The sequence below is a fragment of the Fukomys damarensis genome, unplaced genomic scaffold (genome assembly GCF_012274545.1).
Source record: "Fukomys damarensis isolate Sample0158 unplaced genomic scaffold, DMR_v1.0_HiC HiC_scaffold_22, whole genome shotgun sequence".
Taxonomy (NCBI): domain Eukaryota; kingdom Metazoa; phylum Chordata; class Mammalia; order Rodentia; family Bathyergidae; genus Fukomys; species Fukomys damarensis.
Window position 1 is genome coordinate 10,185,970 of NW_022900934.1, and position 26,700 is coordinate 10,212,669.

General features: G+C 54.9%; 1 protein-coding gene across 1 annotated transcript in view; it reads left to right on the forward strand.

The window, feature by feature from the left end:
• Positions 1–26,700, forward strand: part of Nfatc2 (nuclear factor of activated T cells 2) — a 95,236-nt gene that overhangs the window by 3,556 nt on the left and 64,980 nt on the right. Inside the window, 1 exon segment of the mRNA XM_033767068.1 lies at positions 2,191–2,362. Coding sequence (XP_033622959.1) covers positions 2,191–2,362 — 172 coding nt within the window.

Genomic DNA, 26,700 nt, shown 5'->3' on the forward strand with positions numbered 1-26,700 from the left:
GGGATCAAACTCAGGACCTTGTGCTTGCCAGGCAGGCACTGTACCACTGAGTGATCTCCCCAGCCCTAAACTTTTTTTTTTGTTTTGTTTTTTGAGACAGGGTCTCACTATGTAGTTGAGACTGACCTGGAACTCACTATGCAGCCCAGGCTGGTCGCAAACTCACAGCGATCCTCCTGCCTCAGCCTCCCGAGTGCTGGGATTACAGACATGCACCACCACACCTGGCAACACTAAACTTTTTGATATTTAAAAGATTATCAATTCAGGATTGATGTTTTTTTTTTTTTTGCCTTGTTTTTCGAATTTAAAAATTCCAATTCACATGCGTGATAGAAATAGTATTTAACGTGGTGTCGTGTTGGCTGCAGGCAGAAACTTGGAGGCTGTTGGGCACTGTCACCAAGGTGGAAGGGAAGGTGCTTCAGCACCCTGAAACTGCAGGGCAGCGGAGGCAAAGGAGGTAGGGTGCTTGGAAGGCAGGGATGGGGGCTCTCGCACAGGGAGGGCACAGTTTTGAGTAGGATTATAGTGTAAGCTTAAGTTGGACTCTGGCGGTGAGGGAGGTGCTGCTGCCTACCTCTGCCACTCTCCCGTGATGATAGGAGTGGGATGGTACTGGCTTCGCCCTGTTTCACTCAGTCCATTTGACAGTGCTAGCTTCTTAGAGCTCTAAGGTAAGTGGCACTGAATACTCCAGTGCGTAGATGACTTCTGCCATGGTGAAGAACCAGGGCAGAGTGGCTCAAATCCGTGCACAGTCGACTTGAAAGCTGCTGTGGGTGTTCAAGCCTTGTTTACAAAAAAGCTGCTCATCCGCCCATTCACTTGCGTACCCACCTACCCATCTACACATCTAGCGCCCACCCACCCAGCGAATGTTCACTCAGGGATAGTTCCAGAGCGATTTCACAAGTGAGGTTTTCTTGGACTTATTCAAATAAATTAGCAAATTAAGAGGCACCGTGGAGTCGTGAGTGATGTCCTGGACTTGGAGTCAAGAGACCATTGCTGAAGCTTTGACTGTGTCTTCCTCCCTCGTCTTGAGGAAACGTCTCCGTGTTCTGTGAGGCAAGGAGTAGCCTAGACGGATCTCCACGCCTTGGTCCAGCTCCTCAGTACTGTAATCCTAGTCACATGTCAGACTCCTCCTGTACACTAGGCAGTGTTGAGTGTGTATAAGAAAATGGAAATTAAGGCATCTCCTCAAAGATCTTACAGGTACGAGGGTATATACTTCTGATACCATAGCCAAGCTATAGAAAACAGCTTGACACATAGAATGTATTATAGGAAAATATTATAGTTAATGTCTATCCAGCACTTTTGTACAAAACTCTATAGATCTCAGTGTCTCCGTTTGATAATTGAGGAAACTAAGGCCTGGGGAGTCAGAAGCCTTTGCTCAAAGTTACCCGGGCAGTGGGGGTAGAGTTGGGACTTGAACTTGACTGTGTAACTCTAGTCATGTTACTGACATTGACTCTTCTTTTAATATTAGGCGGCCTTAGTGATTTGACTCATCCATGCCCAAACTAGAGACCTCTGTGTGGTTAGATGACCCATCGTTTATTGAGCCAGTTCGTAAGGACTGTGGCTGTGAATGACCTCGCCCCCAAATACACTTCTACATGAGATAATCAGAAATAGATAAAAGAGCTATAATAGCTGTCCCATGCCATCTGGTCTGTTTGCCATGTGGTTATAAGAAACTATGAATAAAAGAGATGAAGCTCTTGCTCAAAGTCCCACAGCAAGTGAGGGACACATGTTTTGCCAGATTGGCGCTAAGGAGTCCTTGTCCCACCTTAACTCTCTGGAAAAGAAAAGCATCCTTGCCAGTGGGTGTTTGGAGGGGTAGGGGTGCTGCTCTTCACAATTCCCAGAGGAGCCAATGACAGCAACCAGAAGCATGGTGGAGCTGACAAAATGAAATCAGCTGCATATGTGTTGAGAAGCTAGCCTTCTTGTCTTCATCAGGATGAAAGAGAAAGCAAAGAAAAGGATGTCTGCCTTGAGAAGAGCCCTGCCTGTCATGCCTGATCGATACAAAGCTCCCCAACATCCAGCATTTTGTTCATAGACCACTGGACACAATTTCCAGAAAAGGGGCCATTTATAGTTATTGTACATAAATGGCTGACTGGTTCTGGTCTATTGTACGTGTGACCAGCTTGTTTTCTTCCTCAGCATCCCAGTGACTGCGTCCCTCCCTCCACTTGAGTGGCCACTCTCCAGTCATTCGGGCTCCTATGAGCTGCGGATCGAGGTACAGCCCAAGCCACATCACCGGGCCCACTATGAGACAGAGGGCAGCCGAGGGGCTGTCAAAGCTCCAACGGGAGGCCACCCTGTGGTGCAGGTATGACCTGATTCTTCTCCTTTGGTGTTTTGTGCCCATCACTAGGTGGCTCATTTCTGAGCTGCTGCTTGTAGCGTGGAAGGCTGAGGTGTGTGCCTCAGCCTCTGATTCCTTTGAGGGATGAGGTATTTTGAGGTTGGGTTAGGGTCAGAAGCTCACCTGGCTATCAGAAGCCTGAGAAGAAAGTTTTATTTTTAGCTCGCTAAGTATAAAACGATTTTCACATGCAAGATCCTTCCCTGTTCTTTCTGATTATGAAATGGCTAGCACTTTGCAGAGTTTTGTGTGGTCACAGGTGGTTTCTAAAGCCACCATCTTAAGTTTCAGATTACAGTCCATCAAGGAAAAACAAGGCTTTGAGAAAATACAGGAAAATAAGAAAAATTAAACTGGCATATAATCAAATTATCAAAAATAACTGTTATTAGTATTTGATATATTATCTGTTACCTTTTTTTCTAGTCAAAGCATGGCTCTTTTACTCTTTACTTATATACTTGATACTGAGATGAACATGTAGTTTGAACTCTGATTTTGAAAAGCTTTACAATGATGAGCATTTTCTTGTTTTTTCAGTATCCTTTGTGGCTTTTGATGTAATTTAAGAAGTATTTTTTTTCCAAATAAGTAGAGAAGTATACTTTTTTTCTCCAAAATAATTAGAGTGAAATATTATTTGTAATTATATAGTCTGGTTAACCAGGAACTACTGACGGGTGTCCACCTGTCAGCTCGGTCGGCCAGAATCTCCAATACATTTATATTAATGTGACGTGTTTGTGTGTGTGTGTGTTCCTCAAGTGGAGTATCCTGTGATACAAAGCTTAATCCACCAGAACTTCTGGGAGCAGATTCTTGGGCCCCCTGAAGAATAAAGTCCAAAGAAATGAAAACTTCAGTCCCCAACCCCCCAAGGACCTTGGTCATAAATCTTGTTTAAAGACTTCTGGGCAATATTAAGAATTTACAAATCCTGGAAATGGCTTTTTCTAAATCTGATACCTCAGCAGCGTTAGCATCTGCTTCTGCTCATTGATTCCTTTCTTGACTGTGAGTCACATCTTCTCTTTCTTTGTGTATCTAGTAGTTATTGACTCTGGCACTGCGATAATAATTTATCTTGAACATTGTAGAGACACTGGATTTTGTTTTCTTCCCCTTCAGGGCAGTCTAGGGACTGGGCCCATCTCCTTGAACTTGTGCAGGGTACATTTTATATTTTATTTCACGAGGGTGGATTTGTGGAGAGCCCAGGTCATATCTAACTATAAAGCTCCACCCTTAAGCTCCTTTCTGTATGGGTCTGGTTGAGGACTGGCTGTGGGCCCTGCCTGGCAGGACTGGAGGAGCCTTGCAGTAAGGCGCATGCTTATTTGGAAGGTCTGGCTTTGTGGATGCTTGGTATCCTCTGCCCTCAGCTCAGCAGGACCCCTGTGCTCTGCTCCCACCCCAGCCCTGCACATGGTGGGGGAGACCATCCATTCCCAGGCAGTGGGCCCAGGTGAACACGGGCGTCCTCCCTCAGGGCTGGCAGCCTGATGCTGTGTGCTGTGCAGGGCCTGACATCAGGGGCTTCGTGGACTTTTGTCCTGTTTTGGTGGGAGGGCTGGTCTGTTACCACCTTCTTTGCAGCCTTTGAGAAATGCTTTTTGCCTGGAAAGTCTTTGTATCATTGCCGATCCAACCTGACCTGTTTTAGGAGGTGACTCCCTTGGCTGCAAGTTGCTGGGAGACTGTTGGAGTCAAAGCTTTCGGAAGTAATGGAGAAACACATTCAAAGCAGATTAGGAGACCAGGCTATACAGGAGGGTCTAAGATACTGTACAGAACCGGGGTAGGAGACTGAGCATACCTGACTTGGGAAGTCAGGGCCCAAGAGTCTTTCCTTGCTTAGTCTAGCCGTCCAGTTCATTCTGCACGTGTTTGTTCAGAGCGTACTGTGTTTATGCTGTGTACAGTGGTGCTGAAACACCAGGAGGAATCAGAAGCTTCTTTCATGGAGCTCCTAGCGGGGAGAGAGGGCGATCAATCATACAAATGGGAGAATTATAAGCTGTGGCAGGTGGGATGAAGGATAGGTGTGAGGAGCTTTGGACGTGTAAAATCGAAGTGTTCATGCAAGTGGGGGAAGGGTATCTGCTAAGATTTCTCTTAGGAGGAGACTGGGGCTGAGAATGCACGATGTGGGAATAGCATGTGTAAATGCCCAGGGGCACAAGGAACTAGACCTCATCCTAGGAACTTAAGAAGGCCCGTATAACTGGGGCATAAAGGGCCAAAGGGAGAGGGAAGAGAAGTCGCAAGGGGACAGAGCGTGCAGGGGTGGGACAGGTGAAAGACCAGGAAAGGCACGGAACCTGTCTCAGCCTCTAGCAAGACTGACTGCTCTTTGTGGGGCAGGTAAGAGCTAAGTCAGAGAGAGGAGTGAAGAGGCTCTTTCTGAAATCTCTGTCCTTTTCAGGCTGTGTATTATCATTTAAACAAATGTTTATTGAGCACTTACTATGGACCAGGCCCGGTGCGAGATGCTAGGATATCACAAGAACAGCACAGCCGGAAAGTCTCACCCTCGTGACCCCATGTTTTAGCAAGATCATAATAAACACGTAGTGAGCGTTTATTGCAGGTGGGACCCTGTCCCCAGTGCTGAGCTCGTGTTCACTGATTTGATCCTCCCAAGAGTGGTAAGAGGCAGGCCATGGTTGGATCAAGGGGAGCTCACAGAACTTCTGGCCTAGCCGTTCAGGGTGCAGCGGGCTCTGCTCCGGGAGCTCTACCTGCTGCATGGCCTTTCCGGTCCACGTGGAAGACACCGCTCCCTCTCCCAGGTTCACGGGCTGTTCCGGTTCAAGGCCGGTCAGCAGCTCACTGGTGCCACTGCTGCTTCTCGGGGGACCCTAGCTGGCCGTGGCTGGGGAGAGACGAGGTGTGGGCAGCAGCACAGAAATAGAAGCAGGTACGGAGGTGGAGAGCGGTCTGGATCACGCAGCCAGGAGAAGCGCTGAGGTACAAAGCAGGGCTCTTCCAGGGAACGGGCTGGGCCGGTCCGAAGGGTGCTTCCAGCTGCTCCTGATGGACGCTCAAGGACCCAGTCCTGCCCTGGCCTGCAGCTTTGAAAACCCAATGTATGCTTTAGCAGTTTGTAGTCAAACGATGCTGAGTCGGAAGATGGGAAATCATTTCATAGGCTGTTCCTTCAAAATGAAAGACGCTGATCCCCGATTTTTGGTTTGGTTTTTGGTACTGGGGGTCGAACTCAGGACCTTGAGCTTGCAAAGCAGGCGGTGGAGCCACTGAGCTGAATCCCCAGCCCTCCGATTTTTGGTTTGGGAAGTCGATTAACCTCTGAGCGGGGGTGGGGGGTGGGTACATGTCCATCATCCCAGCACTCTGGGAGGCTGAGGCAAGGGCATTGCAAGGCCGAGCCCAGCCTGGACAAATGAGGGAGACCTTGACTCAGAATTTGAAATAGAAAAGAGCTAGGGTTGTAGCTTGGTTCAGAGGCTCTGGATTCAAACCTCAGTACCGCAAGAGAAGAGAAAAAAGAGAAACAAGAAAAAAAAAGAAACTCTCTCTGGAAGTGAGAGGGCCCTTCAGTGACCGCTGCTTAAGAGGGTGAAGAACCCCACCTGAAATGCGGGGGCTGCCCGTGTTGTCCCCCGAAGGGCAGCCCAGCCACTCCTCCAGGGCCTCCACGTCCATGCCTGTCTGGCGCCCGGCTCCTTCCCTTCGCTGCTGCTCGGTCCGCCTCTCCTTTGTATTTGCCGCACTACAGAGTTTCAGTTGTTTGAGAGCCTGGTGGTTTCAGGCTCCTCCTTATACAAGGAGCCAAGCACGGGACGTCTTTCGCTCTCCTTACAGGTAAAAGTCAAAAGCGTCCATGTGTGCCAGGCTCAGCTGGGGTTTTTTTGGTTCTGTTCTTTTCTGAATATCACTTGGTCTTAGGAAGAAGGTTTGTTCCAAACCCTAAATGCGTTTGGATCTCCTGACCCAGCCCCTTGCCCAGGGTTTTGTGGAGGACCTGGCACTTTGCTTGGTGTGATAGCTTGGAAAGGAGGTGGACATGGAGGTGGGGCAGGGAGTCCCCCAAGATTAGACGTTTTGCCTGCTTAGGGGGCCATCTAGTGGATCCATAAGTCAGGGTAGATACCCCAACAAAATCAACCACGCCAGGAAGTGGTACTTGGAAATTTTACTTTAGAGGGAGAGTCTTGCCAAGGAGGTGACTTGCCACTGAGGCCAGTAATGGAGCCAGCAGAGGTGGATAGTGTCTTCTCTTTCTCTGTCTCTTACTCCTGTGTATGGGTGACAGTGGGAGAGGGTTCAGTGCATGGAACACAGCACATGCAAAGGCCCTGAGGCAGGACTACAGGGGCCAGAGTCATTGGAGTTCAGCTCAGAGGTGATAATGGTTGGCAGGCCCAGGGTATGCAGGCCTCAAAAACCAAGGAGAAGGGACCCCAGTGTTATTCCAGCCTGGGGGGAAGGCAGGGATGGCTTTAGGGTAGAAGAGGAGCATGAGTTGGATTTAAGTCAGACTTCGCTCAGTAAATGGCTTGGAGGAGTTAGGGATAAAGCGCGGAGTTTGTGGGGCTGTGTCAGTGTCAAGTAAAGATGGGGGTGCTGAGGACTAGGAGGAGGGCGGGTAGCAGCTCTCAGACTGAGGAGCTTGAGAGGGCAGCTGGGAATATGAATTTTTTACGTGAAATTTCCGATTTCTAAGTCTTTGGGGTAGATCAGGTTCAAGGTAAATGTCCTCAAGCGCCTGCCCTTGGCAATAAGTAAGAAATGTGCTACTTGAAGCTTTCATACAGGGAAGGAGGTGACAAAGAAGTTGTATTTGCATGGTTTCTAAGAATTGTCCAGGCAGAGGTTCATACGCTGCGGCCAGATCCGGGGAGCCAATCCTATAAAGCTCTAAATCCCAGAGATGGAACAGGTCTGGATCCTTCAGAGGAGCCTGGGAACCCGCCTCTGCCTGACTCACGTGTTGCTGTCACACTGGAAGGACCACTTGACTCAGCCCGGACAGCCGCACGCCTTTTGGGGAGCCCTGCGTCCTGCCTGGGTTCCCCTTTGGGGCGGGGCGAAGCAGGCTACCCCTCATTCAAAGCCGCTTGGCAGAGAGGGGCTTCGAATGTTTCCGCGGCTCCCCGGGCGCAGTGGCTGTGTCCTTTCCTGGCCTCTTCCGGTTCCTGGGGAGGAGCCCTTGCCGCATCCCTCACCTGTCCTCTTGCCAGGGCTCTGCCACTCGCCAGAACATGTTTTCAGCTGAAAGAACCATCGGCAGGCCGTCCTATTGATGAGGGAATGGTCAAAGACAACGCCGGGCTGTGGCTCTTGCCTCCAAGAACAATGATCTAGATTCTTTCAGAGGTTGAGACTATGGAGGAAAACTCGGGAGGCTCCTTTAGGAGGAATTTCCTCGCCGGGTCGGAGTCTGTTTGCCATTGCCTGGCAGCAGCGATGAGCTTTGCAGAAGAAGTGGGACCCACGTGCGCCTGTCCAGGTTACTGCTGGTCATTTAGCCTTTGTGCTACCTGTGAATCCCTTTAAACGGTATCTAGGAAGGGGCTGAAAGAAGCCAGCTGCATTTTCTCCTCCCCAGGCAAAGCTGGAGCTTAACGGTGCGCGGTGCCCTTCGCCCTTGACAGCTAGCCGCGCCGGCTGGCTTCTGTCAGACTGATAACGTCTTGTGCTTGGCGAGCCCTCCCCTCTTCTCTGTCAGACACGCGACAGGAAGCTGGTCCTGCGGATGCTCATTTGTCTTGATCAGGGCCGCTGCCTTGGTTCAAAGGACCTTTCTGACAGGGAGAGAAGGCTCAGGCCTGGGGAGAGGTTGGAGGAGGTGGTGGTGTCCTGCTGTGGCTGGGGGCCTCTGCTCCTTCCCGTGTTCAGAATCTCATCCAAGCGCCTACCCTGCGCCGGGCACTGGAACATGGCAGGGGGTGGACATACAGAACTCCCTGCCCAGGGGAGCCGACGTTCTGGCTGGGGGAGAGAAGGGATACAGCTAATGATGCGACAGTTCAGCCGTGTGCTGGGAGGCGATAAGTCCTGTGGGGGAAGCGGCCAGGACGAGAGTAAAGGGAGCGGTCAGCTCGGGCTCCCTGAGGAGGCCACGCTGCCAAGGGAAGGAGGTGAGGGTGGGTGGTGAGGGGCCTCGGGGAGAGAGCCCGGCCGGATGTGGTCCTGGACTGGGGGGAGGCAGAGGGGCGGGTAGGGCGGGTGCAGTGTGGGGGCAGCAGGCTGTGGGCCTTTCCTGGATGAGGGGACTGTGCCCCAGGGGTCCCTGCTGGGGCAGGGTCCTCTCCAAAGTCTCAGAGCCAAGGGGGAGAACACAGGTGTTGGCCGGGGCTGCTGGGGCGAGCTGCCTTGGGCCCGGCTCCATGTCGGAGGAGGCGGTGTCTTGGACGAGCCTCTGTCCAAGATTTCCTCCAGACAGCAGCACAAACCTGAAACTTGCAGTGTGGAGAGACAGTTCTTTCCCAAAGACACGCAGGCCTGAGATCGAGCCAGAGGCCGGTGAGAGCACACGGGAGACTCCACACTGCCCCTCAGTCCGGTTCCTGTACCCTGCCCTTGTTGTTCACCGTGCTGACCCTAGAGTGACCTAGTTTGTCCCCGCAGCCACGCCGTGGGGTGCAGGCGGTAGAATTACTACACTCATGTTACACACAAGGAAACTGGGGCACGGAGCAGTGAGGCAGTGCACGGGTGGCAGCCCTCGCTGGTGGCGGCCAGGCTTGGTTGGGGCTTACAGTCAGAAGGCAGCAGCCTCTCTGCTGACGGGTCTCCCTGGGGGAGTAGGCATTGCTGGCCTCCTGGGCTCCGGAGCTCTGTAGGTCCAGGCGCCCACGGGGCCACCGTATCTGCAGTCACAACATGAAGATCTTTGACTTTCGTTTCGCTGAAAGCAGTTGGGGTGGTAGGTGTGGTGGTGCAATTCTGTAATCCAGCTACCTGAAAGGCTGAGGCAGGAGGATCTCAGGTTCTAGGCCAGTCTGGCCAACTTAGTGAGATCCTGTCTCAAAATCAAAAGAAATGGAAAGGGCTGGGTATGTATCGATGTATCTCACTAGTAGAGGACTTGCCTAGCGGATCTGAGGTTCTGGGCTCAGTTCTTAGGACTACCAAAAAAAAAACCAAAAGTAGTCAGGATGCTAAGCAGCAGTTACCCTCAGGGACCACGGGCACTGAGCAGGCCCTTAAGCCATTGCTTTTCTGCTGAGAAATGTGGCAGCCGATACACAGATCTGGGTCCCTTTGGGCTCTGTGGGCCTGAGATCAACTCCCTGTGGCTGCTTGGCTGTCTCTGTTTGCATTCATCAGATCTAGGCCACGGGGAACACACAGGAGGTCATTTGTTTACACACTGTGTCGCCTGCGTGCTCCTCTTTCATCCTTGTAACCACTCGGGGCCTCTGGGCTCTTGCTGCTCCCTTTTCACATTGGTAGAGAGGCACCGGAAGGGCACATAACTTACCAGCATCAGGGACCAGGAAGCAGCCCTGACCGTGGCTTTCGCTTCTGGCCGCGCACCCTCCCCTCACCTATCCCTTGGTTGGGCGTCTGAGCCTGGGCACACGGTCGGTGTCTGGGCACTTGGGGGCTCCTGCCAGGGGGCTGACGTGGGCTGAGACCGGACGGGCTCAGGACAGGCTCCTCTGTAGCACGCCGGGTTGGCCAGGTGACTTGGCCAGGGGACCCAGAGCTGGGCGCTCGGATTCTGCCTTCCCCCTGATGCCTCCAAATGGCAAAGGCAAAGGGAAGGAGGCGCCTGCCGGAGGCGGAGGCGGAGGCGGAGGCGGAGGCGGAGGCGGAGGTGGGTCTTCACACACCTGTCAGCCGCAGCATGCGCGAGAGAGGAGGCTGTGCCCACGCCCCGCGGCCCTCGCCATCTCGCTCTGACTCCTGCAGGTCATGGCGTGTGTGAGGCGCTCCCACGTCCTCAGCTGGCCCGGCCGCCCTTCCGGGGGCGCTGTGGGCTGGGGTGTGGGGCCAAGAGCGCTTCATTGAACAGGCAGCGTTTCTAATTTGGGGCCATGAATGAGACTCCAAACCACCTCACAGGATGCCAGCGCCCTTGACAACAGAGCCATTAAGTGGACACTGGAGTGGGGTGGGAAGGAAGCGGAGCCGGTGGCCTCTCATGCGGCCCTGCTCTGTGCATCCTGGGACAGCGTGGGTGTCAGAGCCGTTCATTCTCCGCCTCTGGAAGACACGGCCAGCTCTGGCCATGGTCACGTCTGTTTATGGAGCTTAGCGTGTGAACAGCATGGCACGTTGGGCAGCTCAGGTGGGCTCCTGCTCTGGGAACAAGGAAACGAGGCTCAGGGATGTCCCCAGGAGCACGCCATCACTCGTGACCAGCATGCTGACCCTGCTGCTGGGTGCCAGCTTCCGGAGGTGGCCGTGCTCTTGTTAAACCCAGGTACAGATGAGGAAACAAGGCCCAGAGAATCCCAGTGCCTTTCCTGGGTCCCACCGCTCTTCAGAGGGGTGGGTTAGCAGGTGAAGTGCTTACAGCAGGATGTGCCTCGTTACGGTTTTTCTTCTAAACTATGAACATCCTGTTAGAGTAAAAGAAAAGGGTCTGCAGCAGCAGCTGTCGCTGGGAAGTCCCGCTTTCTCACTGGGTGATGACCTGGGGTGGACGGGAGTTAGACGACACTGGTGCTGGCCTCCCCTTTCCCCGCGCTAGGTGCTGCTGGAGCTGCCGCTTAGAGAGCCGCTTCTCAGCGCTTGGACCTGGGTGCAAACATCCGCATGCACACAGATGTAAACATACATGTACATTAGACATGCTCCATGTATAAACACACACACATGTATATATGTACGTATGTCGCATGTGTCTAGACACACATGTATCTGTACTCCCTGCATTTTAGTTGATTTATTTTCCCTTGTTAAACTCAAGAAAAATGCTGGGAGATATAAAGGTACTAAAAAAGCAGGCTTCGTTACCTGGAGGGAGCTGCTTGTTTTTGCTTTCAGCCTTTATGTCTTGTGTTGCACGCTCTGGCCCTATCTTCTATCCTCTGCCATCATCCAGCCCTGCTAGGTGATTTTGATGGCTTCAAGGGGAAAAAGAGCGCTGTCAAGTAAGATTGGGCGTGGCTGTGAGGGCTTGCTGTGTGTGAATGGGCACATTTCCTCCGATACCTGTGGGCAGGACTTTGAGATACAGAGGTCGGTAACTTGCCTACGGTCGGTAACTTGCTACGGTCGCACCAGAAGTGGGTGAACCACGAACTGAACCCAGGTGGTCTCACACTTTTGAGGCCGCAAAGAGAAACAGAAATCACTGATGACCCTGAGATAATTTTCCAAGTGGCTCCCAGCGGCTCTCACTGATGCTTAAGTATGTTTGAAGAGTTCAGAAAATAAATTCAGTCCGGTCAGACGTCACATCTGTGTGCTTGTCAGGTCACTGAGACTGTCCCTCCCCACCCAGCTGGCTGCCTTCTTGGTGGCCAGGTGGAGATAGCAATCGTGGCCCTGAGGGCGGGTGCAGCCTCCCTGGGTACAGCACCCTGTGGATGCGCCCAGGGGAGCCAGGGCGAGAGCAGGACCCGGGAAGGCCGTGGGCCTGCGCTCGGCTCCCCAGTGCCAGCGGAAGGTCAGACCTGTGTTCTGACCCAGCTTCGGGCCCAGCTCATGCCCTGTTGGCTGCAGGAGCTTGAGAGAGGCGGGTCTGACCTCCTGGAGCCTCCATTTCCCCAGCAGTGGGTTGGAGTGGACCTTACGCCTCTTAGAATTTTTCCGGGAGTCCATGAGATACACGTGTGAGCGCCCCTCAGGGCAGTACTAAGCGCACATTGCCCTGGTTCCTTTCGTAAATTAATCTTGGGGGAGGAAATGTATGGATGCAGTGCAGGATTTGAGAAGTGTAAGCTGCAACAGGGCCAGGTCTGCCTGCGGCCCCCGCACTGCCCATTTCTCCAGCGTCCTTTCAGGGGCTCTGTGTGCTTGTGCTCATGGCTCTTGTCGCCACCCTCGTCAGCGTCACGGTTTGTGAAGGGCTTGGCCAGGTGCCCAGTACACCTTCAGTTCCCAGTGAATGATCAGGGCAGCTCCGCCGTAGAACGTGAAAAGGCGTTGCACTTTGGCTTTCATCACGGGAGTGTAGCAAAGCTGAACTGATCTTCTCAGCCTTGTTTGTGTCACCAAGGAGACCTTTAGCCACGCAGCTTCGGTTCCTGCTGGGTGCAGCCCCTCTTCCCATTGCGTTTTTACTACATGACGGTTCCTGTGTCTCGGAACCCTGTGAACCTGCATCGGGGAACTGTTAGACCGTGAATTCACCTGGTCCTGTACACACTTGCTCTAGCACACATCTGTCTACCTGTCCTGCTGTCCATTGGAAGGTGAGGCAGCACAGGTGAGGCCTGAGCACTGTGTGGTACCTGTCCTGCTGTCCATTGGAAGGTGAGGCAGCACAGGTGAGGCCTGAGCACTGTGTGGTACAGGTAAAGGCGTGGTGTGCAGCTGAGATGTAGCCAGGCCAGTTTGTGCAGGACCAGGAGTGGGTTTCCTGGCATCTCCTTTTAATTCAGCAGGCATTGTTTATCCCTTTGCCATCTGCCCGGACCTGTGCTGGATACTCCCATCCTGCAAATCGGTAGCACGGACGTGCCTGGGAATGAGTTAAAAATGCAGCAGCTCGGGCCCTGCTGCAGCATCCTGAGTCAGAGTCATCCACTTGTGCAGCCGAGTCCAGCCACCACTTCCTTTCTAAGTAAAGCTTTATTGGCACACAGCCACGTCATTTAGTTACCTGTTGTCCGTGGCAGCTTTTGTACAGCTACAGTAGTGTGAGTCCTTTGGATGCAGCCTGTGTGGCCTGCAGAGCTGGCATACTGCAGGAGGGAGACATGTAATAAATAAATCTGCATTCTGCGGGGTGGTAGAAAAGCAGTAAGAAGAAGGCAGGAAGGGGACTGTGGGGTGGTGAGCATGCTATTTATAGACCTTCTCAAAGAGGTGACATTTAAGCAGAATTTTGAGTGCAGTGAGGGAGTAAGCTGTGTCATTATCTTGGGGGAAAGTGTTCTAGGCATGGGGAGTAGCCAGTGCACAGGTCCTGAGGCAGAAGCTTCCTTGATGTCCATCATGGGGGGTCGGAGCCCGACAGGTCCAATTTGTAGTTGTGTTGACAGTGAACGTGGTTTTTGGTTTCCCATGTGAGCTTTGCTGACATTTAAGTCCCTTTGATAGGACTGTGGGATATAGCGAGAGGCCTCCAATAGCCCTGGAAGTGCTCCTGTGCACTGCTTTTCATGTCACGTGGGTACATTCACATTCACGCATACCCGCTCAAGGTACAGAGGGAGAGATGGCTTTTGCTAATCTGCACTAAAGTGTGAGACAAGCTGGCAGTGCCACTGGCAGTGTAATCATTAAAAAGAGAAAAAGGAAAATACTGCGTTTGGATGTCTTCAGGTTATGGACTTAATGAATGCCCCTGTCTTGGGCTCGACTGCTGAGCTTCAATGTAAGACCTGCCTGTCCCTTCACAGGCGTGGGAGTTTTTGACTCTTGATATGGAGAGCTGGCTCCTGCCGAACTACAGGCACCCTGCACCCTGCGGTTCCTTCTCCCTGATGGGTTTTCTCTGCTTTCTCCTCCGCGCCCCAGGGCTCCCTCCGCAGCCTGCGTCCTGCTCCGCGATCTCACCCAAGGCTGCTTCTTTCTGCCCAAAGCGCTCTGGGAGCTCCTGCTGCCTGCGCTCCCCGGGAGGGGCCCGCGGAAGGGCCGCGTTAGACCCCGCCCACTGGGGGCGGGACTTCCGACCTCCCCCTCCCTTCTGGGACAGCACCAGGGCCAGTTCATCCAGGAGACTTGAACTTGACCCTGACGTTGGTGTTCTTTCTCTTTTTTTCGAATTTGGGATGAAGATTGAGCTAGAAGGAGACCCCGAAATCACCCAGCTGAGCGGTACACGTGCCTGCTCACTGTGCTTGGTCAGGAACGGTTGCCATCAGGTGCAGGTGACCTTGCGGAGGTTCAAATGCTATAAATTACAAATCGGCGCAGCCTCCCCAGATTGCTAGGAGCCGGGTGTGGCGTGCGTTAGTTTTTGAGCATGGATAATGAGCTGAATGGCGTCTAAACACCAACCCGTCTCAGCCCTGATGTCTCCCAAGGAGGAAACTGAGCCCTTATGTCAGAATGGCGAGGAGAGAGGACTTTGAAGGTTCCCCGGAGGGAGATGGGATGTAAGTCGGAGGGCGTGGATACCTGGTGACCCCGACCCTGTCATCGCGTGTCGTATACAAGTGCTGAAATGTCACACTGTGTGCCGGAAATACATACATTTACTATGCGTCAGGAAATAGTTTTAAAAAGAACAATTTTACAAGAGAAGAAAATGGAGGCCCAGGAAATGTGAGCTCACCCGCCGTGAGGACCCGGCAGATGGCACCTCTCAGGCTGCGAGCCCCTTTCTCCCGCTTGGCCGCTTCTCTGTCCCTTGTAAATTCCTCCCGCATCCCCCTGACCCGTGGGCGTCTGTCACGGCTCCACGCCCGCAGGGAGAGAGACTGCGCTTTGTGGCCACTGCGTCCCGAATTTCTTGCCACTTTGGCTCTGCCCCCGTGGCCAGGCTGTTGTCATCCCGTGGCTGGGCGACACCTACAGCCCCTCAACCGATTTCCCTCCTTCTCTTAGGCCTCTTGTCCAGTCTGCTCCCTTTACAGCTGCTGGAGGAATCTTCACAGTGTAGCTTAATTCACACCAATCTCTGCTCAGAACCCTCTGTGTGCTCTTCAAAGGCCTCTGTGTCATTTGGTCCTTGCCTGCCCCTGTGGCCATCACATACTTGAGATGGGCTCCTGCCTCAGGGCCTTTGCACTTGCTACTCAGGTCTCTCACATTACCACATGGCTCCTTTCTCTGCATTGTTCAGTTGTTACCTCCTGACAGCACCCCGATTCTTCTATTGGAATGGCTATCCTCTGTTCTTCTACATGTGTGTTCTTTTCTTTTATGGCCTGATATGTTTTCCTTTGTTCCCTCCTTCCCTCCCACTTCTTCTCTTTCCTTCCCTCTATCCATCTACCCATGGGCTCCTCTCCTCCTCACCCATCTCCCTCCTCTCCTCCTCACCCTCCATCCTTGCTCCCTCCTGTCCTGAGCACAGGGCCAGGCACTTAGTCCCTTGTGTGAGTAATGATCCATCAGGGTCGCCGTTGCCCGGATTGGCCTCAGCATCTCGGATGCATGGGGCCTGGCCCAGCTGACCAGGCGGCCTCTCGATGGCTTCCTGTGCAGAGCGAAGCAGAGGAAGGAAGTGACAGTGGCTGTCTCCGAGGACACAGCCAAGCTTCCTCTGCCCCTCCTTTCTGAGGCCAGTATGCCTTGGGCTCACCCGAGGCCAACAGCAGCCGTGACACGGAGGAGGCACAAATTCGTTTTATAATGATTAAGAAGGAGGAGGAGAAAAACCCTTATTTTTCACTTTCCTTTTTTAATCAAGAAGTATGCTGTGGGTGTTCCCTTGTGGTTTTCAGTCAAAGAGAGTATTGTTTTTGAGTTCTGAGTTCCCCGGGAGGCTTCAGCTTTGCGTGTGTCTAACTTTAACTTTGAACTGATGCTTTTAGGGCTGTGCTGGGATCGGGGGTCCCGGGCTCGCCTCTGAACAAGTGGCGGGCTTGTCCATTGTGGGCCCAGCCAGCGAGCCTCCCCGCCGCCCATCCCCTTCCTGTCCCAGGGACCCCGCCCGGTCCTCGCTGTTGCCCTCCCTGAGCAGAGCAGGCCTGCGCTGACCGGAGAGACGGAGCGCAGCGAAGGCCTGTGGGGAGCTTGCGTGCAGGTGGCCTGGGGAAGGTGCCCTAGCGCTGGCCAGAGCTTCCCACCTCGGCGTCTTGGGGACCCGAGGCCCTGTGGAGGTGGGACCCCGCTGGGAAGTGCAGTGGCTGCGGAACAGCTCGGGAGTGTGTTCGGAGGAGCTTCTCTCGTGTGTGTGCTCCCTCCGTGTACCTGGTTCCTCTTTCTGCCTTGATTTTGGAGTGGATTTTCCCTTCTTCTCGACAGGGGAGCAGACGGTATCGCCTGCGTGCTCCCGACCTCGGTCCTGGGTTCTGGGGGTGTCCAGCAGATGTACAGTGCCCTCTCCGGGGACAGGGGGTGGCCTGGGGAAGTGCAGCCGCGGGGAGAAGCTGGCTTTGGGAAGTTGTGGCTGGGCAGGGACGCAAGCACGAGTCTGGTGTCGGGGCAGCCCCATTCCCTGCCAGTCTGGGGTGCTAGTGCTGTTTCACAGTGGAGGCTCTGCGTCCTCTCTGGAAGTCCTCCCAGAACCTAGCTGTTGAGAGCAGAGCAGATTCTGTCCGCTTCTTGTTCTCTGTGGCCTTCTTACTCTGGAGGCTCAGTTACACAGCAGCGTTCACTCAGTCACTCAACAAGCATTTACTGATTGTCAGCTATGAACCTGGGAGAGAGGGAGAGATGACACCAGACATGGCCTTCAGGGAGCTCTCAGGTTGCTGGAGAGAGAAAAAAATGAGGTCATGGTGGGGCAGTTTTAGCAGAGAGATCTGTAGCAGAGGGAATGGAGTCAGATGATCTGCGTTCGAAACCTAGGAGATGCTGCAACTCCTATGTGCCTCTGTGTGCCTATAAAATGTGGTGATGCCACTCAAAAAAAGAGCTGATGACTGTAATGGATTCAGTGCAAGTAATCCTTATTTGTGTACAGAGATGAAGCTAGAATAGAGGGGTATGGGTATAGCGGAGGCAGTGGTGAGGGTTTGAGTGGGACTTGGATTTGGAGGAGGGGGGACGTGTTAGTGGCCTGGCAGGTGTGTGTGGGGGCACTGGAGTGCTCAAGGGCCGAGTTCACCCACAGATGGGTCTGACCCACCCAGGCTCTCAGCAGGGCCCCGCAGACCCGCGTTCCTGACTCCTGGATGGGTCTAATAGCTCATCCCACGGTGCATTCCGAGCAGATGGGACGGGATCAGTTCTGGGACCTCCCTGTGGCCTGACTGAGGCCCTTCAGGTCCCCTGGCACCAGCAGGGCCACGTTTGCTCCCTCACATCCCACACTGGGGGGACCTTGTTGGGGAGCTGGGCGGGGCTTGCAGCCTGCCCTGGGAAGTACTCTGAAAAGACACTTGGATCTCCTGCCTTTGATGTCCAAGTGGCTGCCTGAAGGCTTCGTCTTGGTATAGAAAAGACCCTCCCAGCTCTGTGTCACCGCTGTCCTTTTTGTGGAGTCAGGGTCTGTTCTGTCGCATGCCTTTCTGTGGTGAAAAAGCAGGAGAGTGGGCCGCGTGGCATCCCGTGCCGGTGTGATTTGAGCTCCCTGCGCCTCGCAGGGCCAAGGGCGATGCTCTCGTGCTATCTTCAAACTCAGAGGTGCACAGATCCCAGCTCCGTGCACTCGGAAGGGGGAGCGAGCTGGGTTTCTGCTGCCCTTCCGGATGCTGTGCTTGCCCTCAACGAGGGCTGTCGTGTTTATTTGCATCCTGCCACCCACAAAGAAAACCCTGGTTCAAAACTGGTCAGACGGACCCCAGTAGGAGAGGAGATATGTGTGTGCTTCTGCGTGTGGGCAGCACTGTGAATTTGCCACTTTCTGTTCTTTAAATCATGGAGAAGCTGTACTGGCTTTTTCCCCTTTTACTTTTAGGATGACTGCGGTGGTCACATTCCTTTAAGAGAGGCTTGGGGCCAGCAGGGCTTCTGTCCCCAGAAATGGGTGGCATGCTGTCCGGTGACGGGTGACGAAGTGCAGGACTCTCGGGAGTGGGGACCCACGGTTGCCATGGTCAGGACAGCACGTGACCAGTGACTTAGTAGAGATCTTTCTCCATTCACCGAGAGCACCAGCGTCTGAGCCCGGAGCCGGACCTGGGCTAGCTCATCCCGAGGAGTTAGAGCGCGCTTTCTCCTCTTACAACAAAGGCCATTTCACGTTCCATCAGAAAGCTCTCTGTCGTGCGGGCCGCAGCTCCCCAGCCTGTCGCCTCCCTGCCCCTCACTGCTCACAGGGAAGGAGCCTCTGTTGCCTGCTGGCTGGGGGAGACTGCGTACACGGGAACAGGCTTGGGGCTTCGTGTAGAGGTGAGGAGAGGGCCAGACTTCTCCAGAGCAAGGCATACCGAGTCACTGACGCAGGCAGCTTCCCCTTGAAAGGAAAAAAAAAGCTAAGGAGGAAGCAGGACTGGCAGAAAGCAGGCAGTGCCCTGGACCCCTTGGGAGTAACTCCAGGGCGGGCTCTTTGAGGCTGGCAGCCTTGGGCTGCTCACTTGGTCTCTCTGAGCTCAAGTGGGGCGCAGTATGGGGGAGGAAGAGGGCAGCGAGCCTGACTTCTGTGCCCGTGACACGATGACTTGTGCAGCCACCTGGAAGGTTCGAAGCCGCATGAAGCATGAGGTTGAAGTCAGTGGGGCTGCTGGCGCCTGATGACACCCACGGAGCCCCTGTGTGTGCGGCCTCTGTGCTGAGCATGCTGTGCCTCGTGTGTGTCACCCCATCCTGCCCGCAGCCTGCGAGGGTGTCCACGGTTGTCCCTAGTGTGGATGGGGGTGTGGAGGTGGGACTGGGGAACCTCAGGTCTGAGGACACTGAAGGCCAGTGCAGCCTTTGGGGCAACAGCCTCCTGGGCCCAGGGCCGAGGCCAGTGTGGCTGAGGAGTTGGGCGTGGAGCGAGCTGCCTGGTGCTCGGGGAAGGGCCCGGCCTGGTTTCCTGATGCCGATGGTGCTGGGCCAGGAGGCCGCCACCTTAGCCTCAGTGGGAGGTGCTGGCTGCCTTCTGGCCCTGCTCAGTGAGGTGTGCACGCGGTGGGCGGTACGAGAGGCTGCCTCACCCAGAGGACGGGAGCGCCCATCTCCCATCGCCCAGGGGTGATAGCACCAGCTCTCATTTCACAGGCACAGCTGCCCGCGGGAGCTGCTGAAGTGCAGGGCACCATTTGTTGAGTCCTTACCACCTGCTGGCGCAGCATGGGGCCCGTGCTCCCCCGGCAGCCCCTCTAAACCAGAGGGTTCCGCTGTTTGGGAATCTCCCTGTTGGTGTCCCCGTGGCGAGGCAGGGCCGGATGGTGTGGTGCCTTTGCAGCCTGGCTGGGGCACAGTCCTCGTTCTCTGTTCCCCCACACCGGAGCTGTGAACTCCAACGCACGGGGACCCACGGGGCCCCTCGGGCGACATGAAAGCCGCACGCTCGCCCTTGACCACCGGTCGCTGTCTTGGACGCAGTTGAAAGGAGAGCAGCCCACTCGGAGCATTTCATCACCCTCTTGACAGGCGGCACTTCCTCCCTGCATTGCGTGAGCCTGAACCCTCTTCCAAGTGGCCACCGGCGCTGGCTCGTTGGGCTGGGGCTGTGACAACTCTTTGAACCCATCCATGTGCCACGGCCTCTTATCTTGGCCTGGTGGCAGCTCTGGGCCGGAAAAGGGAAACGGGGAGAGGAAGGGCTTTCTCTGGGCCTTTGTGTTCGGTTCTTGTTAAGTGAGGCCGCCGGGCTTTTGTTGTTTGTGTCCCCACTTTTCAGCGAAAGGGTGATGGATGACTCTCGGCACCCGCCACACGCCACCGGGCGCTCACGAACGCTCACACCCATGCGCTGTGCAGCGCCTCCTCTGCGGCCCTGCCAGAAGCCAAGTCTGAGCCAGGCCTTCCTTCAGGCCGTGGGACCCGGGACACAGGGTGCCTGGGCTCTGGCTTCCTCCCCACTAGACTGGAAGATGTATTTGCTTGGGAGTCAGGAAGAGGTGTGAGCTCCTCGGGGGTGAGGAGCCAGCGCCGGGCCCAGGTGACTTGGGGGGGCGCAACGTTTGCCATGTCTGTGGTACCTGGGAGTGTGGCTTTTCCCGGCAGGAGCGGAGGTGCTCCCAGGGCCGTCTGGGTCCATGGTCTCTGCGTGGTGGGAATGGGACACTGCACACCTCAGCCTGAATCCACCTACAGGGACGTCTTGGGGTAGCTGGGAGCAGCTGCTGTGGCGGTGTTTATACCACACGGACGGGGAGGCTGCAGACCAAGGTTTCTCCCGGGAGAGCCGGCTGAATCAACGTGCTGCTGTCCCCTGCAGGCGCACCTGCGGCAGGGAGCCAGTCAGGAGGGACGCCTGAGCTAACGCCCCTTCTCATTTCTGGCAAATCCATCAGGTTGTCGTATGCTGGCGGAGTTTCTTTCTTTCTACCCTCCTTCCCCCAGCCACGGAGGGCATGGGCTTTGTCTTCTTGTGGTGAAGAGGTGTGGGCTGGGCTGGGTGTGTGCTGGCTCAGTGGCACAGCCTTTGTCTGGCACACAGGGGGACCTGGGTTTGAGCCCTGGCACCTCCCACCCCGTGGCGTCAGCAGATCTTCTCGGGTCCTTCAGCCGAGGTGTGCTGAGCCCCGCCTGTGTGTGTGGCTCTGGCCCAGGCGGGTTCCTCGCCCGTCCTGTCCTTGATCCGACCTCTGGGACCTGCAGCTTCCCACCCTGGCTCCCAACCCTGGTTCTGCTCCCAGCCAGCACCTTCTCTGAGGTGCTTTGCATTCACCCCGCTGTTCTGCCTGGCCCCTGCCAGGCAGGGAGGTGATGATGTTTTGGTTGCTTAATGAGCATTTTTAGCATTCAGACTTATTTTAGGAGCCCCTGTATCTATGGTGCATTTGTGCACATCTTTGGTTTGCAGCAGGTGGTCCTGGTTTCCTAGTGAGGCAGTGGTGGTAAAGGATCCTCGGACATCACTTGCTACAAGTAAAGATAGGACTTCAGTGTGAAAGACAAAGACTGAGCAAGCCCAGGGAAGCCCAGGAAAATGGCGGTGAGTGACCGAGGTTTAGGGGACAGTGTTCGAGTCTCTTGTGGTGGAGCTTCCTTCTCTCTTCAGAGACAACAGGCGTGGAGAGAGTGGGTCTTGGAGCTCGGCCTGCTAAACTGGAATCCTGGCTCATCTTGGCTGTTTGATCTTGAAAAAAATTGCCCGCCCTCTCTGTGCCGCATTTCTGTCATGTATGGAATAACAGTGTCCCTCTTCTGAGGTTTCTGTGAAGACCCAGAGTTAAGAGCTGTCAACCTTGAGAACAGTGCCCAGTACTTTGTCTGCCTGTGTTCTGATGCTTTCTTAGCAGCAGCTGCTGTTGGCATTCTGAGTAATTCTAGCATCCCTGTGTTAGACCCATTTTCCCTAGCCTGGCTGTTCTTTGATGAATAGGCAATGCTCAACCAACATTTGTTGCTTCGAATTTAAATTTTTAGAAAGCTGCCAAGCCTGGCACCTTTTCACCAGGAAAAAGCAATTCGGAAACCAGACAGAAAGTAAGCAGCAGTTTTATTTCTAGTGCGCCTCAGCGTCGGCCCTGCTGGTGTCAGACAGCGGGTTCTCCCCAGTCCCCTTTCCCTCCTGTGAGTAACCTCCTACACGCTCGTTGAGGTGGTAAGTAAGAGGGTGAGAAGACGGCGTAGCCACCCCCTGTGTTTCTGAACAGCTGGGTCGCTGGACTTTGGGAACCCGGCAGCCTCTTTCACAGTTGAGCTCTTTGTTGCTGTTGAGACAGGATCTCGCTAAGGTGACCAGACTGGCCCTGAATTTGGGGTTCTCTTGCCTCGGCCTCCCTGGTGGCCAGGGTTACAGGCACAGCCCCCAGGCCTGCTTCAGAGGTCAGTTTTCAGGAAGCCTTTTGTAAGCAGACGTGTGCATGGACACATCCCCTCTGGCACCTGGGGCTTGTTTAATCTGATTCCCTGAGCCTGGCTGGCTCATTGACACGCGCTGTGGGGGGGACAGGGCATCACGGAGGTTGTGCGGCTACAGCCTAGGCTCTAACAGAAAACCCAAAATAACAATCGTAAGAACACCTGCGGGTTCATTCTCTCCTGTAGAGTAGAGTCTGGAAGTGTGTGGCCTGCAGCGCTGTGACGTCAGGACCGGGTCCTCCTCCCCTCCTGTTCCCCTCAAGGTTACCCCATTGCCAGCTCAGGTGCAAGTCTGCGGGGAGGTCGAGCACCAAAGGACCCGAGCCTCAGTTTCTCCTCTGCAGAATCCCTGTGGGGTCTCTTGTGCTGCTGGCTGTTGCAGACAGACATGTTGGGAGCCTGGGGAGGGTGGGCGGGGAGGCCCAGAGTGCTCAGCAAGGCGCCGCTAGGATTACTTCTTAGTGAAGTGTTTCTTCTTCTTCTAAAGGTATTGCTTATTGTAGAATATTTCGAAGATACAGAACACTCACTGATTTCCTACTAAGCGTCTCTGTTGGAGTCCTGGGAAGGAGGCAGAGAAGGTCTCTGTCTGCCTGGTGTGTTCCTTCCAGTGAGTAACAGATGAGAGAGTTGAGCCATAAACGGGAGCATTTTAGCTTGTGATGCATGGTCCCAAGGGAAAAGGTGACTCACGAGAGTGCCAGGGCGGTGGCTTATTTTGTGTTGGAGCTGTCAGGAGCGTCTTCCTCAGGGACGAGTCCCTTTAGGTTGGTAACTGAATGATGGTAAGGAAAGAGGTGGGTGAGAATCAGGGGACGGAACTGCAAGTGCAAAGGCCCTGAGGCAGGGGTATGTGACTATTTGAGGAATAGCAAGGGCATCTGTGTGGCTGCTTGCAGTGAATAAGGGAAGAGACTGAGGCAGACAAAGCTGGAGAGAGACGTAATCGTGCCTGGTAGGACTTGGTGAAGAAGCATCAAGCCATTGATGGTTTCGAGTGGGGGGAACGAGATGACCTCATCTGCTTTAGAGAACCTGGATAGCTGTGCACGGAGGTTCCGTGTAGGATAAAGAGGAGGGAGGAGGCGGAGAGACGAGCAGGAGGGCCTTTCCACTGAGCTGCATGCCCAGCCCTTTTTATTTTTAATTTGGAATAGGGTATCTCCCTAAATTACTCTGTTGGCCAGTCTGGGCTTGAGTTTGTGATCCCCTGCCTCAGCCTCCCAGGGTGCTGGGAACACTGGTGTGTACCCACATCTCGTTAGCTTCTTGTTTCTTCAGCCAGTTGTGGGATAATGGTAACACCAGATGTTATCATTGTTAGGGTGTGAATGTGCCTTTGTGTTGGAAACTTAATCCTCAGCAGCAGCATTCAGAGGTGGGGCCTTCAGGAGGTGACTGGTCCTGAAGGCCCCAGCCTTAGCCGGGTGAACGCTGCTCTCAGCGGACCGGGGAGGACGCGGTGAGAAGGGCCCTCCCAGATGGGGCTCCTGGCCATGCCCTTCCCCGTTCCGGACTGGAAGACAGGGTCTCTGTTCTCAGTGAGTGACCCGGGCTCAGGACAAGGCGGTCTCAGACGTCACGTCACGCGTGCACAGAGGGGCCCGCTCTTCCTGGAGAGCCGCGCGCTGTGGATTCTGAAGACCGGGCCCTCCTTGAGAGGCTCCTGCCTAATGAATGGCTGAGCAGGATGAATGGGCTCCGCCCTGCCTCCGCGGAGGGGTGAGTCAGGCTGCAGCAGCCCAGTGTCCAGCTTCCCTGTGTTTATGAAAGTCAGGCCCGCAAGAACAGGCTCCTTGTTCCCGAGTGATGCCGGCGAGGTGCGGACACCAGGGCCCACGCTGCCTGCTCAGCCCCGCCCTCTGGCCGCGCTCTGAGCGCAGAGCTTTGCGGAGAACCTCCAAAACCCACCCTGCGCAGCGAAAGAAATTAGATCTTAAAATCCCAAAATAGAGTGGAAAAGGTACACCTCACGTCTGCCTTCGCCGTCCTCCCCTCTCTGGCGAAAGTGACTCAGAACTTTTGGACTGGCTCCAGCGAGACCCACAGTCTTTGGGGAGGGCAGGACCCCACCTGTCTCAGCCTGGCGGCCCTGAGTGTCAGGGGCCCTGCCTGCGCGCTGCTGGGACTGCTGGGCTCGTCCTCGGTGGGAGCAGAGGAGGGGCCCGCGCCGACCTCGGCGGAGCAAGGGCGTGGACCGAGCTGAGCCTGCCCCGCCCATGGACTCGCGAGGGGCTGACGCCCTGTGATTCTCAGCCCTGGTCCCTGGGGGACCCTGACACTGCCACCCCAGGGACTGTTGGGTCCCGTGGGTCCCCTGCTTACCCGTGTCCCTCCACGTCTGCAGTCCTGTCCCTGCTCCCCAGAGCCCAGGCAGCTGTGCAGATAGTGGTCTCCTTGTTCCTCCGTGCCGGGCAGTGCCCTGAGAGCCCCAGGATCGTTTCCCAGGGCGCTCTTCTTCTGTCTGGCCTGCGCAGCAGGGACCCTGCTCCTGCTTCTCTTTTGCCTCACCGTCCCCGTGAGGCTGTTGAGTTGCTGTGCTCTCCCCTCGGCACAGTCTCAAGATTGTAAACTTCATTTTTCCAGCCCAATTTTGTCTCCTCTTCTGACTTTCAGTGTAACTGGCCTGGAGTACAGTGTGTCTTTCACGGTGAGACACATTCCTGCAGACCAGCTCCAGGTGCAGGGGGTGTAGGCAGACTGCAATCGAGGACTCTCCTCTAGACGTGAATAGGCTGCTTTTCTTGGGGCCGCTGGAGGATGAATCACTCATGATTGTTGATCCACGTAGGCACTCAGGACTTCATCTTTTCATTTCTGTATTTAACAAATATTTATTGAACATCTACTCTGAGCTAGGTCCCATCCAGGGTGCTGGAGCACAGGGAGGAACAGGCTTGCCTCCTAGTGGAGAGGAAACCGATGGTAAGCAAATGTACAGAGTAACATTACCACTATAGAGAAGGAAATAAACAGGAAGATGTTGCGGAGGCCCTGTTTTAGCCAGTCTAGTTAGTGGAGACCTTGCATTTAGGCTGAGACCCAATGGACCAGGGCGAGTTAGCCGTGGACAATCCCAAGGAAAGGATGGTCTAGGTTGAAGGAACAGAATGTGCAAAGGCCCTGAGGTAGGAATAAACTTGACCTGTTGAAGGAGTAGCCCCGTGAGAAAGAACATGAAGGAAAGTTTACATACATGGGTGCTTACTGCATACTTTCTACATGATTGCTCAGTCCTCCCAATAGCCCCGTGGGGTGTGTCCCCCTCCTCAGCCCCATTCACATGGGAGGAAGCTGAGGTGCAGTGATGAGAACCGATTTCCTTCCCAGGACACGACTGGTGCTGCTGTCTGGATGCAAAGCCAGACGGCCAGACTCCGGGGCTCACACTCTCGAGCTCACCGCTGCCCTGGCTCTAGGCAAGGAGGATGCAGGCAGAAGGCTTGCAGAGTATCTGTTTGGCTTCTATGAAACAAAACAAACCCAGCTGTATCCAGAGGGTGACCTTGCGAGCCTGCGTGCTTTGTCCAGGGTTGGAGGACTCATACCCTGTGTGACTCAGGCGTGCCCCGGTCAGAGAGAGCTGCTCGGGAGGGGAGCGGCAGCCACGGGGAAGCCCGAGTCTCTGGGGAAGGATCCCGTGTCTCTGTCCAGACCCAGGGGTCCGCTGCAGCACTGGGCCCACGCTGTGCAGCTCCTCGCTGCTGTCTAGGTTTCTGGTGTGGACATGGTAATTGGAAACAAATTTAGCGTGTTTCAGGCCATGAAGCCTCTCCAGTGATCGTGCTCGCTGTGCGGTAGATATGTCTGTTTTTAATTTCCAGTGATGTGAGAAATATAGAATGACTTGATTCTTAATTTAGAAAACTAAGACGAACGGACTTGGTTGGTTCTCAAGCCCGTGTGAAACGTCTCATGCTGTGTTTATGACTCTGTGTGATTTCACCATGCCCCAGCCACCACTGCACGCTCCTGCAGGCCTTGAGGCCCAGAGCGCCTGCACGGCTGCCTTTGCCATGGCAGCCTGGAGAAGCTGGCACCGCTGTTGGGAGCCAGGCGGCCCAGGTGCCGTTGTCCAGCCAGCTGTGTCCGGCTCACCCTGAGCAGGCAGGCCCTGTGACACAGAGGTCACTGTGGACCAGGCACGCGTGGTCAGCATTACAGTGCTGTCCCGGACAGGGCAGGTCTGCGGAGACAGTGGCTGTCCTGTGTCCCCCGCCCGCCCTCCCTCTGGAGTGGTGCGGTGTGGAACTGGGAATAGGATGAAGGAGCCGCTGGGCTCTGGGCCCTGACGCTCTCGTGCAGGAACAGGAGGACAGGGAGGACACCCTGCCACAGGGGTGGCCACACAAAACGACACAGCTGGGTGGACGAGGGTGAGGAGGCTGTGGCGCCACTCTTGGGTGGCCTGGGAAGGCCCCCTTCCCCCTGGTAGGGGGTCATTCTGCAACAGCCGAACGGACAGAGGGCAGGCAGAGGGGAGGTGAGACCGGCGGAAGCCTGCCTGGCGCGCGCCTGGCTTGTGTGCAGACACTGAGGCTGCAGGGGAGGCAGGGAGGGGTGAATTGCGTAGTGCATAGCGTCCTCGGTGCGGGGTAGGACCTCAGCCTTTTCTTTCTTTGTGTTGCTGGGGATTGAAGCCAGGGCCTTCTCACTGAGCTGTATCCCCGGCCTGCTTTCATTTTTAAACGTTGAGACAG